The sequence below is a fragment of the Mycetomoellerius zeteki genome, unplaced genomic scaffold (genome assembly GCF_001594055.1).
Source record: "Mycetomoellerius zeteki isolate Tzet28-1 unplaced genomic scaffold, Tzet1.0 scaffold106, whole genome shotgun sequence".
Taxonomy (NCBI): Eukaryota; Metazoa; Arthropoda; class Insecta; order Hymenoptera; family Formicidae; genus Mycetomoellerius; species Mycetomoellerius zeteki.
In genome coordinates, this window is record NW_017255975.1 from 3,002,247 (window position 1) to 3,025,068 (window position 22,822).

The 22,822-nt window shown below is 43.4% G+C and overlaps 1 protein-coding gene across 4 annotated transcripts in view; it reads left to right on the plus strand.

The window, feature by feature from the left end:
* LOC108723968 (protein groucho-1) overlaps positions 1-19,413 on the plus strand; it is a 76,395-nt gene extending 56,982 nt beyond the window's left edge. For 2 of the 4 annotated variants that reach the window (XM_018450050.1, XM_018450054.1), the window contains exons 7-13: positions 1,250-1,275; positions 15,457-15,576; positions 15,656-15,938; positions 17,321-17,579; positions 17,703-17,981; positions 18,293-18,896; positions 19,011-19,413. In XM_018450050.1, coding sequence (XP_018305552.1) covers positions 1,250-1,275; positions 15,457-15,576; positions 15,656-15,938; positions 17,321-17,579; positions 17,703-17,981; positions 18,293-18,896; positions 19,011-19,118 — 1,679 coding nt within the window. In that variant the 3' untranslated portion in view covers positions 19,119-19,413. The remainder of the gene's footprint in view (positions 1-1,249; positions 1,276-15,456; positions 15,577-15,655; positions 15,939-17,320; positions 17,580-17,702; positions 17,982-18,292; positions 18,897-19,010) is intronic. The other 2 variants (XM_018450062.1, XM_018450046.1) reach the window with 1 other exon arrangement.
* The last annotated feature ends 3,409 nt before the right edge of the window (positions 19,414-22,822 follow it).

Below are 22,822 nucleotides of genomic sequence, written 5' to 3' on the forward strand. Positions count from 1 at the left end.
GCTCTTCCGCGTCCGTTTACGAGCGCGAGAGTAGTCGAATGAGGGAGGAGAAAAGAGTTTTCTGGCCGGATAGGAGGAAGGATAAAAGGGGGATGACGGGCATTAGCGAGCTCTATACTGGCGGAGAAAGAAGATACCTCTTGCTCCTTCTATCTTCTGAAACTGCTCCGCTTTGCACGCGTCTGCTCGATAACGATGTGAACGTGTATCCAGGATTTTAACCCCTGAAACGACCTGACTCTCGGCCTTCTCTTCACATTTTACGTCGACTACCTGTACTAGGTGGTAGCTCGGAAAAATACGCGAGAAAGGTCTTTCGACCCAATAAGGTTTTCCCCGACCATCATTCCCGTTATTATTTGACGGACTACAGAGACTATAATAATAAAATCACTCCTTCGCCTCGATGTAGATGGTCGATGATACTCGAGAACATTCAAATGGAAGCTCCAAATGGGAACTTAGAAATTAAGGCTTCATTGAGCGACGAAAATACGCGTTTTATCGTTACAACTTTATTATTGGGGGAAATGTCTCGTTATCGTTTGTATATCGAAGCTCTGTCTCTCGCGGCGTCAATAAAAATATTTTATTTCCGTGGTGGTTAATGTCGCGAGAGAGAAAAGAGGCAATTTATTGTGGTCCCGGTGCACCAAGAACATAAACGGTTCGTGTAATTCTTACTTCGTAGTAGGACGGGTAACGGTAGGAAAAAGATATCGTTAAGATATTTCCTACGAGACCAAAGTGTACCAACTGGCGTGGGGTACGGGGAAGAGGAGGAGGAGAAGAAGAAGGAGGAGGAGGAGGCTGGGGAAATCGAGCGAGGGCAAACTATGAACTCGGCTTCTCGAGGACAAAGCTTTTCCGTCTGGATTTTCTCCTCTCCCTGTTCCAGCCGCGGCTTTTCTTTTTCTCGATCTCTCTCACTCCCCGCGCTTGCCGTCTCGGAAATCCTTGAGAAGTCTAGCTAGTCTCGCGCGTCTCCTCCTTCTTTCTCCTTTATCAGCTTCTTCCCGCGGAAAAGATTCCGTCGACATACCGCCGACTTCTATTCCCTTCGACTCTGTAATAATAATAAAAAAAGCATTCATGGCGTTCGTTCTGTCGGTGGGTAGATCTGTCGAGAGTGATTTCTGAAACATAGATTTATCTCGACGAGAACAATCGCTGTCATCTTAAAATAACATCTTAATAATATCACGATTTTCACGCGTAATTCACACGAAATTTTTACTCTTTGTTACAGGTCTCAATCCGGCTGAGGAGAGGCATGTGAGTATCACATCGAATATCTAGTAATTTCTCATTATTCGTTGTGAATGAAGAAGATTGGCACATCGCTGGTACTGTCGGGCGTGTAAAATTTCACCTCATAAAGGGGATTAGATCGCCGCTTACGTGCGATGTATTATTGGACGAGCGGAGGTGGAGGACTACGAGAGCGAAAGAGGAAATTAGCGCGATACGCGTGGAGAAAAAGAAAGACAGGAAGAGAGAAACAGAGTGACGCGGAGCGGATGGGAGGTGGAGATGGTGACGAAGGAGGAGGAAGCGTGGAATGGACGTAAAAGCCTGAACACCGGAACACAGGGCCGTAAAAAGCTCGTCGTCAAAAGCACTCCCTTCCGCTTTCATCGACCACTCGGTATTCGCTCTCTTTCATTCTCTTTCCCACACTCACTCTCACCCTCTCTATTTCTCCGCGTTTCTCTTCTTCTTCGATAACATAAAGCGTCCGCTGGTTGCGGCGCGCGCGTTTATTAAAAGCGCTCCGGAGAGGAAAAAAGCCTCGAGAGCGCTCGAGGGCACCACCGTTCGCGCTCTCCGCCTCTCAGGTCTCTCGAGTGTCCTGCGAGATCGGTCCTACCGATCGATCGATCGTTCGGTAAAAGGCTCGCGCGAGAAAGGAGAATCGATCAGCCGCGGTCGGAACTCCCACCCGCCTCTTCCATTTTTCTTTTTTTTTCCATTCCAGGATGAATATCGATGTGCGCAGTTAGCTCGGGCGTCGATTAAACGGTCCCGCGCGTCGTAACAGCGTTCCCGCATTAACCGATGCGATGCGGCGAAACGAATAGGCGATTAAGGTTTCACACTCGTTGAAAAATTCGCGAACTACTTGGTGAATCGAGAAAAATATAGTTTGATATTTGATTTCGCGAATATTTTCGCGCCTGGGCGAGCGATGATTTTTTGGTTATTAATCCTCTTTCGGTCGCGGTGAAATTTACTGCGAGAGAGAAAGATGGGGGAAGAGAGAGAAAGAGAGAGAGAGAGAGAGAGAGAGAGAGAGAGAGAAACAGGGACAGAGATGGAGGGAAAGAACGATGGCGCCCGCGGCACGCTGCCAGCCCGATAATTAGTGCCCGTTTAATATGCACAATTATTACGGATTGATAATCGGGGCTGCGCGTCCATTACATCGGTATGGAGATAGATGGTAATAGGTTGCTATCGATATTAGCTCTCCTCTTTCACCCTCTACGTACTCCTCCCTCTCATCCGCATCGCTTCCTCCCCTCTGGCTCTTCTCTGTGAATTCTCTTCCGTTTATCTCCCCCGTTCACCGCTCCAACCAAGTACCTTCCACAGTTTCAAACTGCGACTCTGAGGCCTGTGAAATTGAAATATGAATGCTAATGGGGTTACTCACCCCGTATAATATTACTGATTGCTGTAAAGGTTCGAGTCTTGTTATTCATATTCCTACATATTTTTTCTTCACCTTCTGTATTTTCCTTCATTTCATGAACACCTTAGCAGATTGTGCCACGCTACGCATTACTTTCTCCTCTTACTTAATGTATTAATAATAATGGCAATGAATTTTAAAAAGCTATAATTACGTGTATTTTTATTTCGAAATTTCATATCTTCCTTATTTTATCAAGACGTTTCACTGCATGTATACCGTATTGATCGAGGGTCCGATCTTGGCGCGAAGGCGTCTATCGTCTTCTTTTTAACGGAAGGGAGTTCCGAGCCATCGAACAAATTGACGCCGTACTTACCGAGTTCCGAGGAGCGAAGAATTACGTTCCCATCGATCCGCTTTCTCGCGTCACTTTGAATTTATACGTCCTCTCCACAGCGCAGTACGGGGCAGGCTGTACGATAAAACTTCTATTCCGCTCGGCAGGTCGTTACCCAACTACATTTTCATGTTCCTTCTTGCACCTCCATCCACCCTTCTTCCGTGCAATCCGATCTCGTGATTGGATCGACGAGAGGAAGAACGGTGCTTGCGGAAAAGAGGCAAACTACAGCGGAGAGCTAGATGGAAAGGAGAAAAAAAAAAGTCTCGAGAAAGAGCGAATATATACGTATGTACAGAGGAAGAGACGAGAGGTGGAAAGGAAAGAAAGTTGGCATCTCAAATCGAAAACCGACGACAGCCGGAGAGAATACGAGTCGTTATTATTCGCGCACCAGTAAAGTCCTCTCCTTTCATTCCTGAGAGCTTTACCTTTCGCATCCCTCTTCTTATCTCTTTCTCGCGTGTGCGTTGCCTCTTTACTTTCAGGATTTTTCACGACCCGGGAAATATTTCCTCTGTACGTTGCGGAACACCTCGGAGCTTTTCGAGGATGCGGGAAAGAAGCCAGCGGTGCCTATAGCTGGGATGTTGTCGTCGCTCGTTGCGCGAATTCAAAAAAAAGGAAATACGGGAAAAGATCTAGCTACTCTCTTCGTGCGAGCTGCAACTCCCTTCTCAACCAAAAAGCGTCGACTCGTAACAAATCCATAAAACACCATGAAGCACGGCTGCCCCCTGTGGCGTAAAAAGGCAGGAGAAATATGGGGGATGGAAGCGAGGGCAACGGACGATCGCGGAATATTTATTTATTGCTATTGCTTCGCACAGACGGGTGAAAAAGGCGGGGATTCCCAGCTATTACCTGGCCCCCTCGTGAACATGCAAGCGAGAGTTAAATTGAATTGCGCGATGCTTATGCCTCGTTTCGGATAGCTCGCGGTAAATTGTCGTGAAAACTGGTGGTCTCGATGGTGACGAGGAGGATACTCGTGGAGACCGTTAATGTTGATTCATCTCGCTGTAATGTGAACGCATTTTCACGAAAATTGCCTGCGACTGTAAAGCCAGATATATATTATTATGTCCGCAGTTCTTTTTCGCGCGCACGCTCTTTCTCCGCTTTCGTTCATGTTTACAGATAAATGAATATCTCTAGTTTCAACACGAAATATTTGATAAACAATCGCTGGAATAGCAACGAGAATATTTCATGATAATTCAACGATATTATTCCTTTCATTGGATGTTATCACTTTGCAGCTTAATGTTGATCTTGTACAATAATCTCTTTATAGAGTGAAACATTAACGCGAATATGCAACAATATATACGACATTATTCGTCACTTATTTCAGAACAATGACGCTGATATGATTTACCGAACGTTAATTGTAATCAAATATTCTATTGCGGAAAAAATCACCCCGTATCTCGTAGCCCGGAGGCTGGCATTGCAACCGCATCAGCGATCCTGATATCACGAAAACAGAAACGATTTTAAACGTTTAATCGAAATCGATTCCGTTATTTACTGTGTGTATAAGCCCTCGCGCCATCGCGATGTTGTGGTGGCAGGTACATGTTGGGCTGTTCCGAGAGTTGAAAATCGGCTCCGAATCGAGACGCCGCGATATCGATTGTTCGTCCTCCTCCCCCTCAGCCCCTCGTATGCCTCCTCGCTTTTTCCTTGGTTCAGCCATTTTCCGGCAGTTCGTTCTCCATTGGTCGCGGAGCTCGCGGTCGCGTTACTCTTTTTCCAACTTTTACGCCATCCTCTCACCTCTCCCTCACCGCTCAGCCTCTTCCATCCTATCATCCCCTACCCGCCTTTTTAATCCCATCACAGAGTCGAGCGCGCACCAACGAGGCTGTCGCCGGAGGTCGGTAAATTAAATCTCGAATAAAGTGCAAATAAACGAGCAAGGGGGAGAGAGAGAGAATGAGGACGGGAGAGAGGGGCGTTACCCGGGTGGTGGTCGAAAGTGCGGTACAAAAAAGCGACAGGGTGAGAGCGAAAAAAAAGCTAGTCGAGAGAAAAGAGGAAGGGAAGCGAGAGAGGGGGAAAACACAGAGAAAGGGTGAGTATGGGTGTGAGGCCAAGAGAGAAAGAGAGACAGACAGAGAAAGAGAGAGAGAGAGAGAGAGAGAGAGAGAGATAAAAAAGAGCGAACTGACGCGCGAGAGTGTAATTTATTTTAATTAGAGTGGCTGCATTATGTAAGCGGGTGAAGCGCCGATGAAAGGGTTTGAAAGGGTCGAGAGATCCTGACACCGACCCCCCGACCAACATCCCCTTCCACTAACACCCTGTCTCTGCTGTCTACCCCCGGGAACAGACTAATTCGCTCTCATCCAGGGCTGTGAGGATCGCAGAAGAGAGTTTCGAAAAGTCGCCGTTGAGATTCGCGACCGATGCCGCGACACGGCAATTTCGCATCTAGAATGTTTGCGCTTGAAATGCAGTGCACACTAGAGACGATATATTTTACGTACACAACAGGAAGCTTAAAACAAATTTTCCGTTTAGAATCGTGAAAAATCAGAAGCTTGCGTCAGTTATAATATTTATTTAAATAATATAATATTTATTTATATATATATATAAAGTTTTATTATAAAGTTTTTTATTATATACAAGATCCGGAATTTAATTAGCTATCTAGTTCTTAGATGGGATTTCAACGAGAATGCTGCTCCGATGATCTCGGAGTGTATTCAACCGCATAGGGTGCGCGAGGCGCGAGTTACGCTCTTGAGTTTCTCACCCTCTTTCCTTGGCGGGCAAAGTAGAGAACCAGCCAACCCTCCTGCTTTACCGACGCCTCTGATCTCGTTAGGAACGCATTAATTAATTTACAAGATGGCGGCGGTGGCGACGACGATGGTATAAGAGAGCAAGAGCCTCGTTGTACCGCGGAGGAGTGGAAGAGTGGCGACTGGGGGATGGGGCGAGGGTTACTGCACGGCACGTTTTAATTACTAATTGAAACGTTCTCCTACCACCTTCCACCGTGCCGATCCCGTAATTCCGTTTCCACGTCGCTGTCACTTTCACCCCTACCCTTAACTCTAACGACTCTCCAACCCTCTCTGAACTTGCAATTCTCTCTGTCTTAATATCCGCTCTTCTCTCTCGGGGATACTTAATATTTTTAAATACTTTACATACTTTACTTCCATCCCCGATATTATACTTCTTCTTGGTCTTTCTCCCCCTTCGGGGAGGGTGCTTCTGACACAGGAATTTATGAGACGGTGAATCTGCGGCTTTCGCGAATTAATTAATTAAAAATACAGTGGCGCTTTAACAACATCTCGCTGCGTTCACTTTTCGGCATCATCTTATCATCTTTCTCCTTGCCATTTCTTAAAGATATTCTCTTGTTGCACGCGAAGTCGTGGATCAATAGATCGGAAAAGATTTAATCCGTTATGGAGTGTAACTTTAACAAAGTTGATGAAAGATTTCTTAATTTTTTATAAAGTCTTTTTTATTTCTTATAAAATTGTATAATTTATATACATTGCAAAGTGCTTGTTTCGTTTTATTCACGGAACTATGACGAAACGCCAAGCGCTAAAGTATCGCGTAATAAATACGGGGAGACGTTTAATTACTCTAAGTATCAATTATCTTAACGAGAGGCGCATGCGATGATACGGTGATCGTGCTTACGAAAGCGATGGCAGCAAAAACGCAACACGGCACTTCGTAACGCGTCCTAGTTTTACAGTCGATTGGCAACAAACGTAATCATTAGAAAAAATAAAAAAATATGTGTATATATATATATATAGGTATACAATATAAAGGTTGCGTCTCGCGCGCGCAACGATCGCAATCAGAGCACGACGGATCGGCGGTTTTATAGTCATTGCGCGCCCGTAGTGATCGATGACGATTCTGCGAAACGGAATAAAACGTTTCTCCAATATTTATTACGCCCAGCACGATACGTAGGTGTGCGGTTGGGAGCAATTTTAGCAACAGTGCCTCAACGGCGAATTGCTCCGTCGCGGTTCTTTACGATCGATTCTCTCGCTGCTCGCGGCTTTCGTTCCGCTTCGCGCACGCCGATATTTACGCGCGCCGTTTGTGTCCGCGTTATGAGCCCAACATAAGCTCGCGCAAATTTTCCCAGTCACAATCTTCCGGCGAGAAATTAACGCGAGTTTTTCACGCCGCGTTTTCTTTTTATCCGTGCGCTTTGCGGACGATTTTTTATTCTCGAAATTAAGTATCTTTAATAAAATTCACTGGTGAATCTATGGAGGCCATGATCCTTCCTTAGAACATCCTTTTTTAAAAATATTTATCCAAACTGTTATATGGTTATTAATATTTCTGAAATGCTTAATCATAATTTTAATTTTAAAAATATTTTTAAAAAATATATATATATATATTCATTATAGATTTCATTATATTATTCTTTTTAGTGTTAATTAATAATTTTAAATAAAACGTTTTATGAATTATACATTTTAATAATACTTTTTCAATGTAATGTCAATAATAATTTAAATATTTTATCTATTCATATTTTATTTTGAAAAAAATTTCACTTGCGGCACACCAATGACTCTCCCTTGACAAATTTTTGGATTTGCTAATGGATCGTTAGGCATTCTCACCCTTCTCTCTTTAAATTTATTATAAAATTTATTATGTAAATAAATTCTTCGTGTGTGCCAAATTTTTATTTATACTTCAAAGGGCGGAGGATTAATTTCTTATTGTGTATATCGTTAAAGATGGCGCCAAATACGGCCAAAACGTTCGAGGTTGTAAAAGCAAGTTAAATATGATTTACATTTAAATCGAATCACTTTAGAAAATTTTTTTGCGCACTAAGTACCGCGCCGTACTCTCATTTGCTCAATTTTTTTAAAATTCTTGTTAAATATTTATTTAATGTGTGCTTATGTATTTTTATACTGATACTCCCAATACACTCAAGATGATCGTCCTCGACACGAGAAGGCGTGCTTTTACGACTCGTGGCGCGTTTAACGATCGACTAAGCTTTTTAATAATTCGCCGACCGGTAATTAGAGTTCGTAATTTAATGAGACGGCCGTAAAATGCCGCAGTGTAGACAACCGACGTAAAGATCGACCGTCCCGTAATTACGTCTCCGTTTATATTTCACAATATAATCGGCCGACTGTGCTGCGTAGCGTGCAACGCGTTTTCTACCGCACCGTGAAAAGCTTTTTTCACGACGGTGGGGGGAGAGAAAAAGAAAAACGAGTAGAAGGGAGGAAAGGGAACGAAAAAGCAGAAGCAGAAGCGGAAGAGAAGAGCGGCCGCGAAAGCGTGGATTTGTTATTAAAACGTCCCACTGGAAATAACGGGCGCCGTGCAACGCGCGACGGATGCAGTTTGCAAACGAGGACGCGAGATACGTAGCGAAGGATCATTATTTTATTCCAACATAACGTCCGTTACATAACGTGTCCGATACGCGAACTCGCAGGAAAAATCTGTAAAATTCGCGAGCGTTTGTATATATACGCTCTCAACTGGCTCTCTCGCGCCGTACGTTTCTTGTTAGAAATTCAAGCAAATAAATAGAACGAGAGAAAATACCAGCGTATAATTCGGGCTCTGTATTTCGAAGGGAAAATCTAATATCGCTCCGCGCGTCTACCATTCCGATCGAGTATTCCGCATTCTGGTCGAACTTTCCGATCTAACGGCGTACACGTGGCTGCTTTTTGGCGAGCGTTCAAGGGGACGGTGCGCCGCAGGAGAACGTTTAACCCGCTAACGTAGGAAGCCAATGAGGTTGCGCGTTCTCGTCTTTCCGGTGGAAGATACTGCCGCTATAAATCAGACGGTCGATCGACGACGGGCGGCCAACCGGTCCCGTCTCCTCTCCTTTCTACTCTTCCGTCTCGCCTCCTGCCGGCTGCAGCGTGGCTCGACGACGGCCATTAACTCTCTTTTTTGCGATGTGTAATGACCTTAAAGCGCCCATGGTTTACGAAGCCATTCGTTAAGGGGTCCCTCCGCGCCGCGCGTCGGTAATCGCGCGAGAATGCACCTCCGCGGGCATTGTTGCGTACGATCTTTTTTTTTCCCTCCCCTCCCTTCTCTCGTCTCCTCTCACCGGCTTACCTCGGCGGGCATCTGCTCGTCGTCGCGCCTCCCTTTTCCTCCTCGGCTTTTTCTCGTCTTTCTTATTCCGACGTGCGGAAGGTGAGAGTACGAGAGGAGACGACGGCTCAATGAGAGTGAGTGGGTAGAAGGGCGAGATAATAGGAGAGAAGCTCTGGTATACTGTCGAGCGTGCACGAGCGAAATAAAGCGACGATCGGGATGCACCACGGGCTTTTCAATTACCCGTAGCTCCACCTCTCGCCGCACACTTCTTGCTTCGCCTCTTCTGCTCGTCCTACTCCGTCTGTTTTGCTTCCTTCTACTTCTCTCTGACGGAGCGATAAAAATGTTTCCTCGTTCTTTCCTCCCCCGTGGATAACGCGCAGGCACTTTATGGCAAGCTATTCTGTTTGCCCCTTATTTCTCCGATCTTGCTCTCGCTCGCCCAATAGCCTCTCTATTTCTCTCTCTGTCTTTTACCCTTGCATCACCCTGTTGCCTTTCCTCGCGTTTCAGCCTCGGCGATACTCTCTCTGAGGAAGCTACTGCCTCGTAAAAGACCACTCACGTTTCAGCTATCGCTGCGAAACTCGGTGACTTAGTCGACAACGCCTCCGTGTGAACGGACGTATGGGCATTTTCCTCTTTGAAAAATCGCACCTGCAATAAGAGACCGACGTCAGGTTAGGATAACTGGTCGAGTAGGTATTCACGTGGTGGCGCGACGTGGTGTTGGCGTTTCTCGTCAGATCCACGTTCGTAATTAAAAAACGTAATTATAAGCATGAGCTGAACGAAGCGCAACGCTTAGTTCTTAGCCAAACTTAACTCTTAGTACACACGATTGGGTCATTCGCGTCCTGTACTGCACATTTGTTTTCTTCAAAACACCAGGACTATCAAGTAATTAGTCATAATATTTATGAACTTTTTTTTTAATACGTAACTTTATAAATACTTTCTCAAGATGTTAAAGTATCATACGTAAGAATCACTTATTAATTTTTATATATTTGTTAAAGTGATGAAAATTAACCTGGGACATGAAAGACCTATTGTGTACGGGTAAAAGAACGGGAAAATCATCGTGTGTACTAAGGGTTAAGTTCCGCCGCGAGGGGTCGAGTACGTGTGACGTTTTTCAAAACTGCTGGTTTTCTGAAGTTACGTTTTGTTTAAAAAAACGAGAAATTTGTCTGCCTTCGCAGTTTTTGTCGCGTAAGCTGGGTTAGGACGAAAAACCATCCGCGCCGCGAGTTCGTCGGCGCGATAACGATAACTGTTGCACTATCGATCACACGGAAGGGTGCGCCTATGTACATGCGGAAGAAAGAACGGCGGCGACGAGATGGTGGCGGGGACGATGGGACGCGGTCCACACGTGCGTTGCTGCATAAAATTGCAGAGCCCAGCAGCAGCAGCAACAGCAGCAGCAGCAGCAGCCAGCAGCGCGGCGCCGCCGAGCCGAGATAGCTGCAAACAGACGCGAGTTAATTTAAAAATGCAAATTCCACCACGGTCTCTCTGCCGCTCTGAGGGCGGACACGGCCGGGGAAAAAAGAGAGCGAGACCGAGAGAAGAAGAACGAGAGGGTGGAGAGGAAGGAGAGAGCGGAAAAAGCGCAGCGCGAGAGAACACGGCGAGTAACGCGCTGAGAGAAAGGGAATTTTGCTATTTACGGTTGCGCCATAAATCATAGCGTTGTGAATGTCTGTCTGATTCGCGGCGCTGCGTGCGAGCTTTATTTATACGTCGTCCAATTTGAGCAAGTCCGATTGCGCGAGATAGCACGCTCCTCCGAAAAATTCGACGAGGACAATCCGCGGTAGAAGTGTGGTAAACCGATGCGGTGCGTTTGTATGAATAAATAAAAGGAAATACGCGAGTACACCCGCGCTAGCGCTTTTATGATTAAAATTTGCGCAAGTATAATTTAAATAAAATCCCGTATATCTGGAAAGATATCCGATTTGTCCGTGTATGTGGAAGCGCAATATCGACGATTCTGTTTTCGTCGAGGGATGCAGGTATCGATTTCGATAAAGTCACGTAAAAAAGATCGACCGGACCAAAACACGTGGATATCTGCGTTGCCGCGTCGGTGATAAAAATTCTCGCGCACACACTAATTGCCGGTATGACGAATGCACCGGTTGACCCAGTGACACGTACGCGCTGTTTCGCGAACCGATTACCGCTGGCCGTCCCGCGTCCAAGCGCGATCATAAAAAATTCCATGCATTCGCGAGTAAGCTGCGACGCGCCGTATACCCAGCGAGCCAACGGATGTCCACCCAAAATTACGCTCGCGATCCTACCATGAATCTCTCGGTAGCACGCGGGAACGATTTCGGCTAATTAAATTAATCGTCCGGCGAGTAGAAACGAAAATCACGATCGGGCATCGAATATTCAGGAGCCATTAGTCTCAAACGAGTTCGAAATCGCGGAACAAGTGTCAAGATAGTTTAATGCCGCGAATGTTTATCTATTCGGAAATCGAGTTTGGAGACCTGATCGTGCTGGAGAATTGCACACTCGTTCGAGATCTATGTGATGTCATCACAATGGATGTTTCGAGTGGAAAGGTAAATACCATGAAACCGATAAGTCTAGTTGGAAACAGCTTGTACGGTCGTTCGTACGACGTCAGTCTCAAAGTTGAAATACAGAGAGCATTGTCTTTACATTTCTACCGTGCTTCGACCGTCAGAGTTTTGCCGACACGAGACGCATTAGTCGAACGTCTCTGCGCAAAGCCCCGCAATGTCCGTCAACCACGAGCATCCTCCGCAGTCGACGGTATCGAATCGTGCCGATCCACACGGAATCCCAATTTCCCGAACGTCTCTCGTTCCGGCGCGTTCCTTCGAGACCGGTGCGGTGGCGGCGACGACGACACTGAGAGCCACTGGGTGCAATCTTGTACCAGCTGGGGTTTGCGGGGTCTTGGGAGACGCGACTCCGGCTCGTAACCTTCTCTCTCAGGGTCCTAGCCACGACGACGACGACGACGACGACGAAGACGGTGGAGTGAGGAATAGGGAAACAGGCACCACAGGCAGGCAGGCAGGCAGAGGTGGATGGGGAACGGGGGTTGATGGTTGGTCGACGTAGGGTGAGAGCGCACGAGTGGCAGTAAGGGGTGAGAGACGACATAGAAAAGGGAAGAGAGAGAGAGAGAGAGAGAAGGAGATGGAGAGAGGACGGGTGGGTGGTTGGTCGGTCGGTGGCTTGGGATATATCCGTAAGGTTAGGGTGGTTGAGTCGAGACGAGGCGCCGTGGCGAAGGAGTCGCTCACTCACTTACCACCCTCATGGCTGCGACCGCCAACTCCAATACCATGCACACGGCCAAAGCCGTCCCCCGTCCGTCTCCTTCCTACCGCTCTCTCCCGCTCTCTCGTCTCTCACCCTTGAAAGAGCCACCCCTGACTGTACTTCGGTGCCTGCTGCTGCTTGCCAAGTTGCTTGCCTGCCTGCCTGCTTGCTTGCGGACCAAGTCGTCCCTAACACTACAAAGTCTATATATCTACGGTATACCCGCAGCTCCTCCTACATTCCGCCGCCTCCTCCTCTATCTCTTCGTCTTCCCCTGAGGTACCAACCCCCATATTGATCGTGGCACGAATCCTCTTTGTGGGAGAGGGTGGTATGGATAGCCGACGGGATAGGTGTAAGTAAACTTACGTGAATGGAAGGCGGGCCGCGTGTATATCGTTTCTTCGCGGAGGTATCTATATATACACGCGTATGTATACATGTATTATGTATACGTATGCTCTGTACATATACCAACGCAATACGAACAGGCAACGAGGAAGTAAGAGAGAACAGAAATGGAAAGCTTTCGCGAAACGACATTGCGAGCTATCGGCGTCTCTTGATAGGGTGGAGGAGAAAGGATGCGCTTACCCCCGAAAGACGAGACTTCCGGGTACATACTTACTAGCGGTATCGACTACGGACAAGAGATGGTGTGTGTTTCCGCATGATTTTCCAGGGAACTAAATCCAGTCGCGATTTTCTCGAAAGAAATCGTTTTACCGTAGTTCTTATACTCTATATCTTTCAGGAATATATTTCTTTCTATTTTAACATCATTCACGTATATCAATAATTATTAAATTAAATATATTTTGTAATAATTGTAATGGCAAATTCTACTGCTTCTCAACATACCCTGTTTCACTTCTCGTGATTTTATTGTAATTTGTCCTTATTTATAACAATGTCTATTATAATATCTATTTATAAGTTCTCTGGTTAGGCCTTGTAACAGCTGTAATTACTCGCTATTAGTATCTTATCATTCATATTCTTTTTTGTGATTTTGTAATTCGGTGACTGTAAATTATATGCCATAACATTATTATTATTATAGATATATATTTTGTAATACCATAAATTATTTTGTTTAAATAAAAAGTTATCGTGTATTCGTGATAATTTTAGACATATGAGGTGATGCAATGATTAAAACCTTGTCGAGAATGTACTCTGCAAATGTTGCTTTTACCAGTGATAACGTTTGTCTAAATCATAAAATTTTTAAGTCATTATGGCTTATTTTCTTGCGAACGCGTGTCAAGCGTTGTTTTCTCGCCAGATTTTCCTTTTTCAACGACACGACAGTCATCTCATCCGCTTCAGTGGACTCTGGTCGGATAAGCAGTGACCGACCGTTTCCGGATAACGAGAGGACGTCTTTTCGGAGGAAAGAGATCCCTCTTTCTCTCTACCGGGATTCTTTCGCGAAGAAAACTTGAAAGAGCGGCACGTAATACGGCTCCCGGGGGATCCTTTTCTTACTGAGAATCTTTCATGACGTGAGCGGAGCGCGTGTTTGCGAGACTTCCCGTCTGCCCACCCTCTCTCAGCTCTTTTGTCTTCGCTTTTCTTCCCGTCTATATCATCGCTGTGAACGAGAGAACACGCTCCCGCTCGATTTTTCCGCGTCGCAGGGTTTCATACCCGTTCTCGTCGACTGGTTTTTCTCTTTAGCGATTTCTTGACGGTGTCTGACAAGACACTAAGCGCGATACCGCTTATCCTCCGCGCGGCATGCAATTTCATACGTTAATCGCCCAGAGATACTCGCGCATTCGTATATATTTCAAGGTTCCATTTTTCTTTTTATTTCTTTTTACCCGGAGTGTTTCGGTCGACAGGCGGGAGATGATACCGAGGCGTCGAAGTAATGGACCAAGAGAGCGAGAGAACCGGCTTCGTCGGTAGTGGTGGATGAGGGACGAAGGGTAATTGAGAGAAGAGGAGATTTACTTCGACACTAGCAGCGGTGGCTGCGAGGGGATGCGACAGGGGTGGTTTACGGGTTTGCAAAGATGGGGAGCGCAGTTATCGGGGAAACGGCTTTCACGCTTATATATATATATATATATATAACAACTTCCGGTCGATGATACTCTCGACTCGGTGATTCTGAGCGAGACTTCAGCGAGCTTGCATTTTGCGGGGAAAAAAAAAACCTTTTCTCGTTTTATATAAAGATTGTCAGCATTGATAATTTTCCTCTTGATTTTACCCACTCGTGTCAAAACATGAAGAAGACAAGGTCGAAATAGCGATAAGCAATCTTTGCGTTGTTTATCGATGACTATACAATTCTTATCTCACATTTACGTTTCTTATATTAAAACTTAAAAGTGAAGTCTTCGCATCTTTTCGCTGATTAGATTCTCAGGAAAAGAGTTTGTCTCAATTCATATAAGCGATTATTGAAGAGGAGCGATGAGAGAGAAATAAAAAGAAGCCGATAAAACGTCTAAGGTATTCGAGTACTTTTGCATTCGGAATTGCATGCCGATATTTTTCTCGGCACTCGTGCATAATACGATAGAAAAAAAGCAGGATTCTACGATCCGCCCTATTATTCTTCGTTCGCCTCGAAGCGAAATGGAGGTCGTACGGGTGAAGAGGGATAAGTAATTCCGTCGATGCCTCTTCCACCCGTCCGACGGGCAGGTCGTTTTATTTAATCGCGAAGGAGGAAGGAAGGAATTTAGTCGTTCTACCCTCCATCCGTCGACCATCCCTACGGTCGCAAGAAGTCCTTCGTCCCCGATACTTTTCCGTGAAAATCTATCGAGAAGAGGTAAAATCCGGCGCGGTCCGTAAAAATCTCGAACGAATAAATCCTGTAAATCTCCGTAATCGAATTAACCGCGCTAGACGAGAGGAGCGGATCGTATCTCTCGCGTTGATAAGGGATTCTATAAAAATTGTAACATCCTCGTTGAACGACTTCGTTAAACATTTTGTCGTTGAATGTCGATTATCTTTGTTACAGAGGAACTCGATATCTCCAGCGGAACGGGAGAAGTACAGACCGCGTAGCACACCTGATCCGCAGCACGAACATCTGCTCGGTAAGAAATTGAAGAAGGAACAGGACAAAGACATAGGCCATGTAAGTATCCAAGATTAGTGGTCCATGTTCCTCGATCCACGATCCGCCTTAATAAAGCCGTGCGTGTTCTTCCCGACAGCAAAGCGATGGTGAAAAGAGCGACCAAGACCTGGTGGTCGACGACGCGAGCGAAGGTCCGAATAGCCCGGCGGCGAATGGCACGGCGTCACCGCGAGAAAACGGTCTCGACAAGTTGGGCCCATCATCGGTATCTCTGGGTGGCCAGGTCAAGAAGGAAGTACCACCGCCATCACCTAGAAGTGGCACTAGCAGCAATGCGAGCACGCCTTCGGCCAAAAAGATGGAAGAACGTGAGAAACCAACGACACCGATCTCGAAACCGGTCACTCCGACGTCGGCAGGTACGGTGTTATTCAAGATTTGTCAAAGTAAAAACAGATAGAAAGAAACAACGTTCAGGAAATAAGCGAGTTTGACTGGAATCCTTCTTATATTAAGAATCTGATCAATAGATCTGTTTGCGTTACTTGCACTTTTTGCACTTGGAATCTTTGCTTTCTCTCTTTTCAACGCCTGAATATTTATCTCGTTTTAAGCGCAAAAAGTTTTGGGAAAGCAAACCTATTAAACTTAAACTGGTATTCGTAATCGGTTCTTATCCTTACAGAAATATAATACTGACCAATTTAATATTTGCCAATTTAATACTGAAAGTAACTAATTAGTAACTAATTATAGTAACTAATTAGTTATTTCAAGTATTAAAAGCACTGTTCGGTACTTTTAATACTTCAAATAAGTAATTAATTACTGTCTTTCAGTATTAAATTAGCCGATATCAGTTTTCTGTAAGAATATATAAGATCATATTAAGATTATATATAAGGTTTTAAGTACAGTTTTAAGATGTCATAAATCAAGCACAGAACCGTATTAACTTAATATATTATTAAAGACAATCTTAAAATAAAAATGGACTATGAATACGAGCCCTATATTGCAAGAATTCGACAAAACATGACGTATAATTTGCGTGTGTATCTAAATTTGATACACATTATTGATCCATCATATTTTATTGAGAGCAATAGGTTTATATAAGGTTTATATAAGATGACATTGGCTAGATTCTTACTATAGCAAGGTATTTATTATACTACCTAGAATTTTTCAAAATTTTTTGTTTATCTTTGAAAATCAGGGATTTTCGTGGAATTTTATCAGTACTCAGAAATTTTTGGAATTTTATTTTTAAATTTAAACTGTCTCTTTCTGAAAACATTGTTTCTTTTAATCTTTTTTTCTTGTTGTTACAAACTGTTGACAAACGGTTACTATTAAACATAGCATACACAGATATTTACATACGTCTGTGTATATTTACGTACAATCTTGTGTACTCGCGAGTTTTTATTAAAAAAAGTCAAGGTGACAATGGAAGATAATACTCAGCAGAATACAATAGTTCACTGATACTCTATACTGTAGTAACTCTTCTATATTGTCCTACATGTTTCGAGGCTTTAATTGTAGACAATAATAGATATAATCTCGTGTTCTCTCTCGGAATCTCTATTTTTTACTAATTTTCGACATATAATTTGTTTGCGTTGCTTCTAGTTCAATTCATTTCAAAATTGTATTAAACATTTTCTTTTTTAATTTTGTAATTTTGCAGCGAACAAATATATCAGGAAAATTCAAGAATTCTTAGGGACTTTTTTACAAGATTTCAGTACACATCAAGATATAAGGACTGTAAGTTTAACTGGTGATATCGTAGGTAGCAGTTCTGGCTCCGGTGGCCTAAAACCATCGAGTTCCAGTAAACCGTTGGTCTCGGCTTCGGTGGTCGGTCCTTATCCGCCGCACTATCCGCCGCCACATCATCCACCCGCAGGACCTCACGTGGACATGCTGGGCTATGCTCCGGCGGCACTCAACGGTGGTTACCCTACGAGACCTCCCCTTCAGCAGCTTTATGATCCTCACGGTAGCATGCGAGCACCACTCGGACCGATCATTCCTCCCGGTGGTAAACCGTGAGTGTTCTTTCCTTTTTTAATTCGCTGTCGTCTGCTTATCCGAGCGTCAGTTTATCGGTATATCGTTACGTTTATCGCTATATCACTGTATACTTTTATGAGATGACGTTTTTCTCGTAGCAGTGCATACAGTTTCCACGTATCTAGCGAAGGCCAGATGCAACCGGTACCGTTCCCACAAGATGCGCTCATTGGTCCGGGTATTCCACGACATGCGCGTCAAATAAATACGCTCACTCACGGTGAGGTAGTCTGTGCCGTGACAATCTCGAATCCAACGAAGTACGTCTACACCGGCGGCAAAGGTTGCGTCAAGGTGTGGGACATCAGCCAGGGTGGTAGTGCCAGTGCGAAACCCGTCTCCCAGCTTGATTGTTTGCAACGGGACAACTATATCAGGTCAGTGATAGTAACACGTGTCTTCATTCGCAATTCGTGACACATTAACTCTCGAACGCTACATGCGGTCGGTGTAATTAATTTCTGACTCTGAATTCTGGATGACATTTAGTCGTGTCCGCCGGCTGTATATCACGCTGAAGCGCGGCATCGATTTATCACATGCATTTTCCGTATGCATTTACCACCCTTCCCAACTCCCTCCTCGCGTACCGTAGAACATGAGCGACCATAGTAATTATTTAAAAGCGTGCATAAGTGGCGGTATTTAACGGAATTAATGTAACGCGACGCTCGATTGTTGTTATTAGGTCGGTGAAACTGTTACCTGATGGTAGAACTCTTATTGTGGGAGGCGAGGCGAGTAATCTCAGCATCTGGGACTTGGCTAGTCCGACACCGAGAATCAAAGCTGAGCTGACCTCCTCGGCGCCGGCGTGTTATGCTCTAGCCATCTCGCCGGACTCGAAGGTCTGCTTCAGCTGTTGCAGCGATGGCAACATTGCCGTCTGGGATTTGCAGAATCAAACGTTGGTTAGACAATTCCAAGGTCACACGGATGGCGCTTCTTGTATCGACATCTCCGCAGATGGTTCGAAACTATGGACAGGTGGTCTCGATAACACTGTGCGCTCCTGGGACCTTAGGGAGGGTAGACAACTGCAGCAGCACGATTTCACGTCACAGATATTCTCTTTGGGATACTGCCCGACCGGAGAATGGTTAGCCGTTGGTATGGAGAATTCGAATGTCGAAGTACTTCATGCCACGAAACCGGACAAATATCAGCTGCATCTGCACGAATCTTGCGTGCTATCATTACGCTTCGCTTCGTGCGGCAAGTGGTTTGTCTCCACTGGCAAGGATAATTTACTTAATGCATGGCGTACGCCATATGGTGCCTCGATTTTCCAGGTTAGTCGTTATCGCATATGCAAATTGCTGATTTTTTTACACCAATTTTGCGCGTTGCAATTCGTTTATTATCACATTTCTCCGAGTATAATCGTTTCTTTTTTTTCTTTCCAGTCGAAAGAATCGTCTTCGGTGCTCAGCTGCGATATTTCTACGGACGACAAGTACATCGTGACCGGATCCGGCGACAAGAAAGCCACCGTCTACGAAGTGATGTATTGAGCCACATATTGACTTGACGATACACTTCGATACAACATCGATTGAAGTTTCACGTGACATTAAGTGTGACTTATGACGGAGGAATTGAAAAAAGAAAATTAATTTTTTTTACTGCAAATGTGACTAATAATAAATGTGAATTTAAGGAACTACGAAATACGAATTATAAAGTTTAACAAGAATTGACAAGACTTGGTCAATGTACTACGGTCGCTACATTCGACGGAAACCGAATTAAATTTCACATTTCTATAATCCCAAAAAAAAAAAACTAAATTATACTCGGGGTATAGTATATAAATTGTGGGGATATATAAATATATATAAAGATTGCAGCACTTAGCTGTATAAAATTGTATAGAGCCTGTAATCGTAAGTAGGATGGAGCGAATGGAATGTGAGAGAAAGAGAGATACCCTGCGTCTGTATTTAACGTGGGAGGCGATAATGAAATCGCTTGTGTAATATGTTACTAATGTAATATAGAATCTTTATAATTATAATTAGGTCCTTTTGCATGTGATCGTGATGGAAATGAAGTGAAAAATTAAACGCATTTCGTCGGGTTAGGTCGTTTTCTTGCAATAATACTGCAACGACGAGAAACGAACACCATGGCGAAATACCAGAATACGTACTGAATGCTGATATAGTGTTGTAGACTTGTCAAAGTAGGGATGTATGTTGTGTCGCAGAATTATACATAATATATATTGAGCACATATGTAGACAAGAATGTTTACGTCATGTAGCGGAGAAACTGTAGGGCTATGAAAAACCGATAAGTATCGATTACGCTAACAGTGTTGGACGTACGCGATGCTGCGTTCGTTCGGTATCGAAGCCAGCGATGTGATCTTTGACATTTCTACCACCGACAAGAGGAATAATTTGTACTTATTACACTTTCAGTTTTAAATACAGTTCTTTTTTGTAATTATATGGCACTGTTACGTCTGCCGTTAAGACTTTATTGTAATTGAGATTTTATAAAACGTGTCGAGGGAGAAGGACGGTGATAAAATAAAGAAAAAGAAAGGGGGCGAAAGATACTTTTCGATCTTTTGCAGTAATTATAAAACTGGCTTTCATACGCCTATTACGAGCGGTATCGAATACAAATAGAAAACTCTACAAGTTGCGCGCCGAACGCGCACCGGATACTTGATACAATGTACATTGTTTGCGAGTCTTGACTGCCATAATAGGCATATACATACTACGCACACGCATATACGCGTAAACAAACACGAGCGAGCGGACCACGTTCGTGGGCGGATTTTGCAGAATATTCGATAAAGTATTTTTGTGACTATTCGTGAGACCCTAGGCTTAACCATCGAGCAAAACCGGTCGAGCGTGATCGACCACGCGCGCGTCTGCATCGACGACTGCAGAAACGGGACGATATGTAAAATGAGGCGAAACACTTGAATTCTTACACCGCCCCTTCGGTGCAGATTACAAAGCCGGAGGTGCGTGCATCTGGACTTTTAGGGTACTAGCTAGCGCATTATTATTCGGAGGCCGTATGGTGAAAGCGGGTGATGCGTAATGGAGATTTATATTTTGTTACAGGAAGGCACATACATACACACACACACGTTGACATCCGCTGTGATCGTCCAAAATTCAACGCCACGATATTATAACTGCCGCGATAAGAACTTTGCAACTGTAAACGTGGTTAGCATTCACCGGTTGAGCTGCGACATACCAACCGGATTGAACGGATTCTCGAATTTTGGACAATCACAGCCCCCGTTCGTATAGACCAATAGAAACAACGATACCTCAAGAAGACTCAATAGTTAATTATCTCTAACTCATTGACTTGTACAGAATCGATATTCTTTTACAGTTGAATAACACACGCACCGTGAAAAAGAAAGCATTACGCGAGACAAAAAAAAAGATCGCATAGCCGCGATAATGATTGTACCCTCTGCCTCTCCCCCATTTCCTCCCCTTTCCTACCCCCATCCAGAACCGTTAATACGTTGAATTGCGTCTCCGTGCTCGCATTTTGCACTCCGCGAAAGCGTACCGAAAGCCGCCGTGAGAAAGAACATACGTTCGTAATAAACGGAAGACAGGCAGCGTTAATCTTTTTCCAAGCACCGTTCAAGTTGTTCCTATAGCTACGCGAAAATTGTTTCTTTCGGCAATTAAATCCTCTATATCTATATACAAGAGTTCACGTCATTGCTCTCGTCGACCTGTTCTCCCGATCCTCCTGATATTTTTTACTCAAATTATTCCGGAAATAGAAGGTTCAGTAAAGATATCGAAAGCACTTTAATCTGCGATTCTGAGATTTTCATTGTATATTCAATGTTTAAGATAGTAATCTTCTGATTTCCATGCAATCTTTATTAGGCAAATTTCCACTAATATCTTTAAATGTTTAATATAAATATCAAAGCAAAAGTATATTAGAATCTAAAGATATTCGTCAACTGGAAACTCTTATAGAAATTTAATACTGGATGATAGTGATTAATTTATTTTGAATGTTAAAAGCACTGAGTAACAGTGCAAAATAAATAGAAATAAAATATAGTAGATAATGTTTATAGGGGAGTCTAACAATAAGAATAAATCTAATCCAAATAAAGCGAAATGTAAGCTTTGTGAATGTTGGTGCGTAAAATAAATATTCCCTAATCGATACAAAATAAAAATGATGACATTAATGTTATAATTTTGCACTGAATAATGTAATTGTTATATTACACCATGTTGTATTATATTTATATTGTTGCGTGCGAAATTGTAACATTGATTTAGTACGTTACTTTTAGTTGTCGAATGAATCATAATGCGATAAATATAAAAGTTGCAGCCAATTGGAATCCACTTACCAAACAAAATTAAAGTAAACTTTACTTTAACTTTCTTTCGTAAGAATTGATTGTAAATTGTATTTATCACGTTATATTATAAATATTAAATTTACGTAACAACATTCGTGAAGACTTACATAGAAATTTTATTTATATCAAAATTTCAAAATAGGGGAGAGTGGTCTAAATCGGACCTATTTGAGGTTTTTGCTCTTTATAAGGCATAAATAAAGTCCGATCGTAAAATCGAAGATGCCATTGGAAAGATCATTTAATTCTCTTCATTTTTGCCATTTTGACGTATCTCTCACTGTATTAAACTATAATGGAAAATATAAAAACTCTTTTACCGGTCCGATTTGGAACCGATGGTTCCAAATCGGACCATCCGCTGGTTCAGATCGAAAACTTCTATTTTTATGGATTTTTAGATAGAATTTTAAAATATTTTAATGTATTTTTCTTTGTATTGAGTAAAAACGAGCAATTTGACAGTCAAAGATAAAAAAATTTTTCGGAAAAAGAAATTACTGACTGTTTATATTATTAGAATTGAAATCAATAAAACTCAACTAATCTGAGTCTGATGTGACTCATGATATTTTACTAATTTAATTGCTTGGACTAGATCTGGTCAGCTGATCACCAGTACTACAAGTTATTCACCAGGCCTATAAGTTATTCACTGTACTGTCCGATTTAGACACGGGTCTTTTCGAACTTTGGAACAAATTTTACAATAAACCGCAAAAGTGATCACAAAATGCTTGATATTTTTTAATTCTACACTCTTTAATTATCTTAAATCAATTACTTTTCAAATTTTTAACACCTTTTAAATAACGATTTACAAGGATT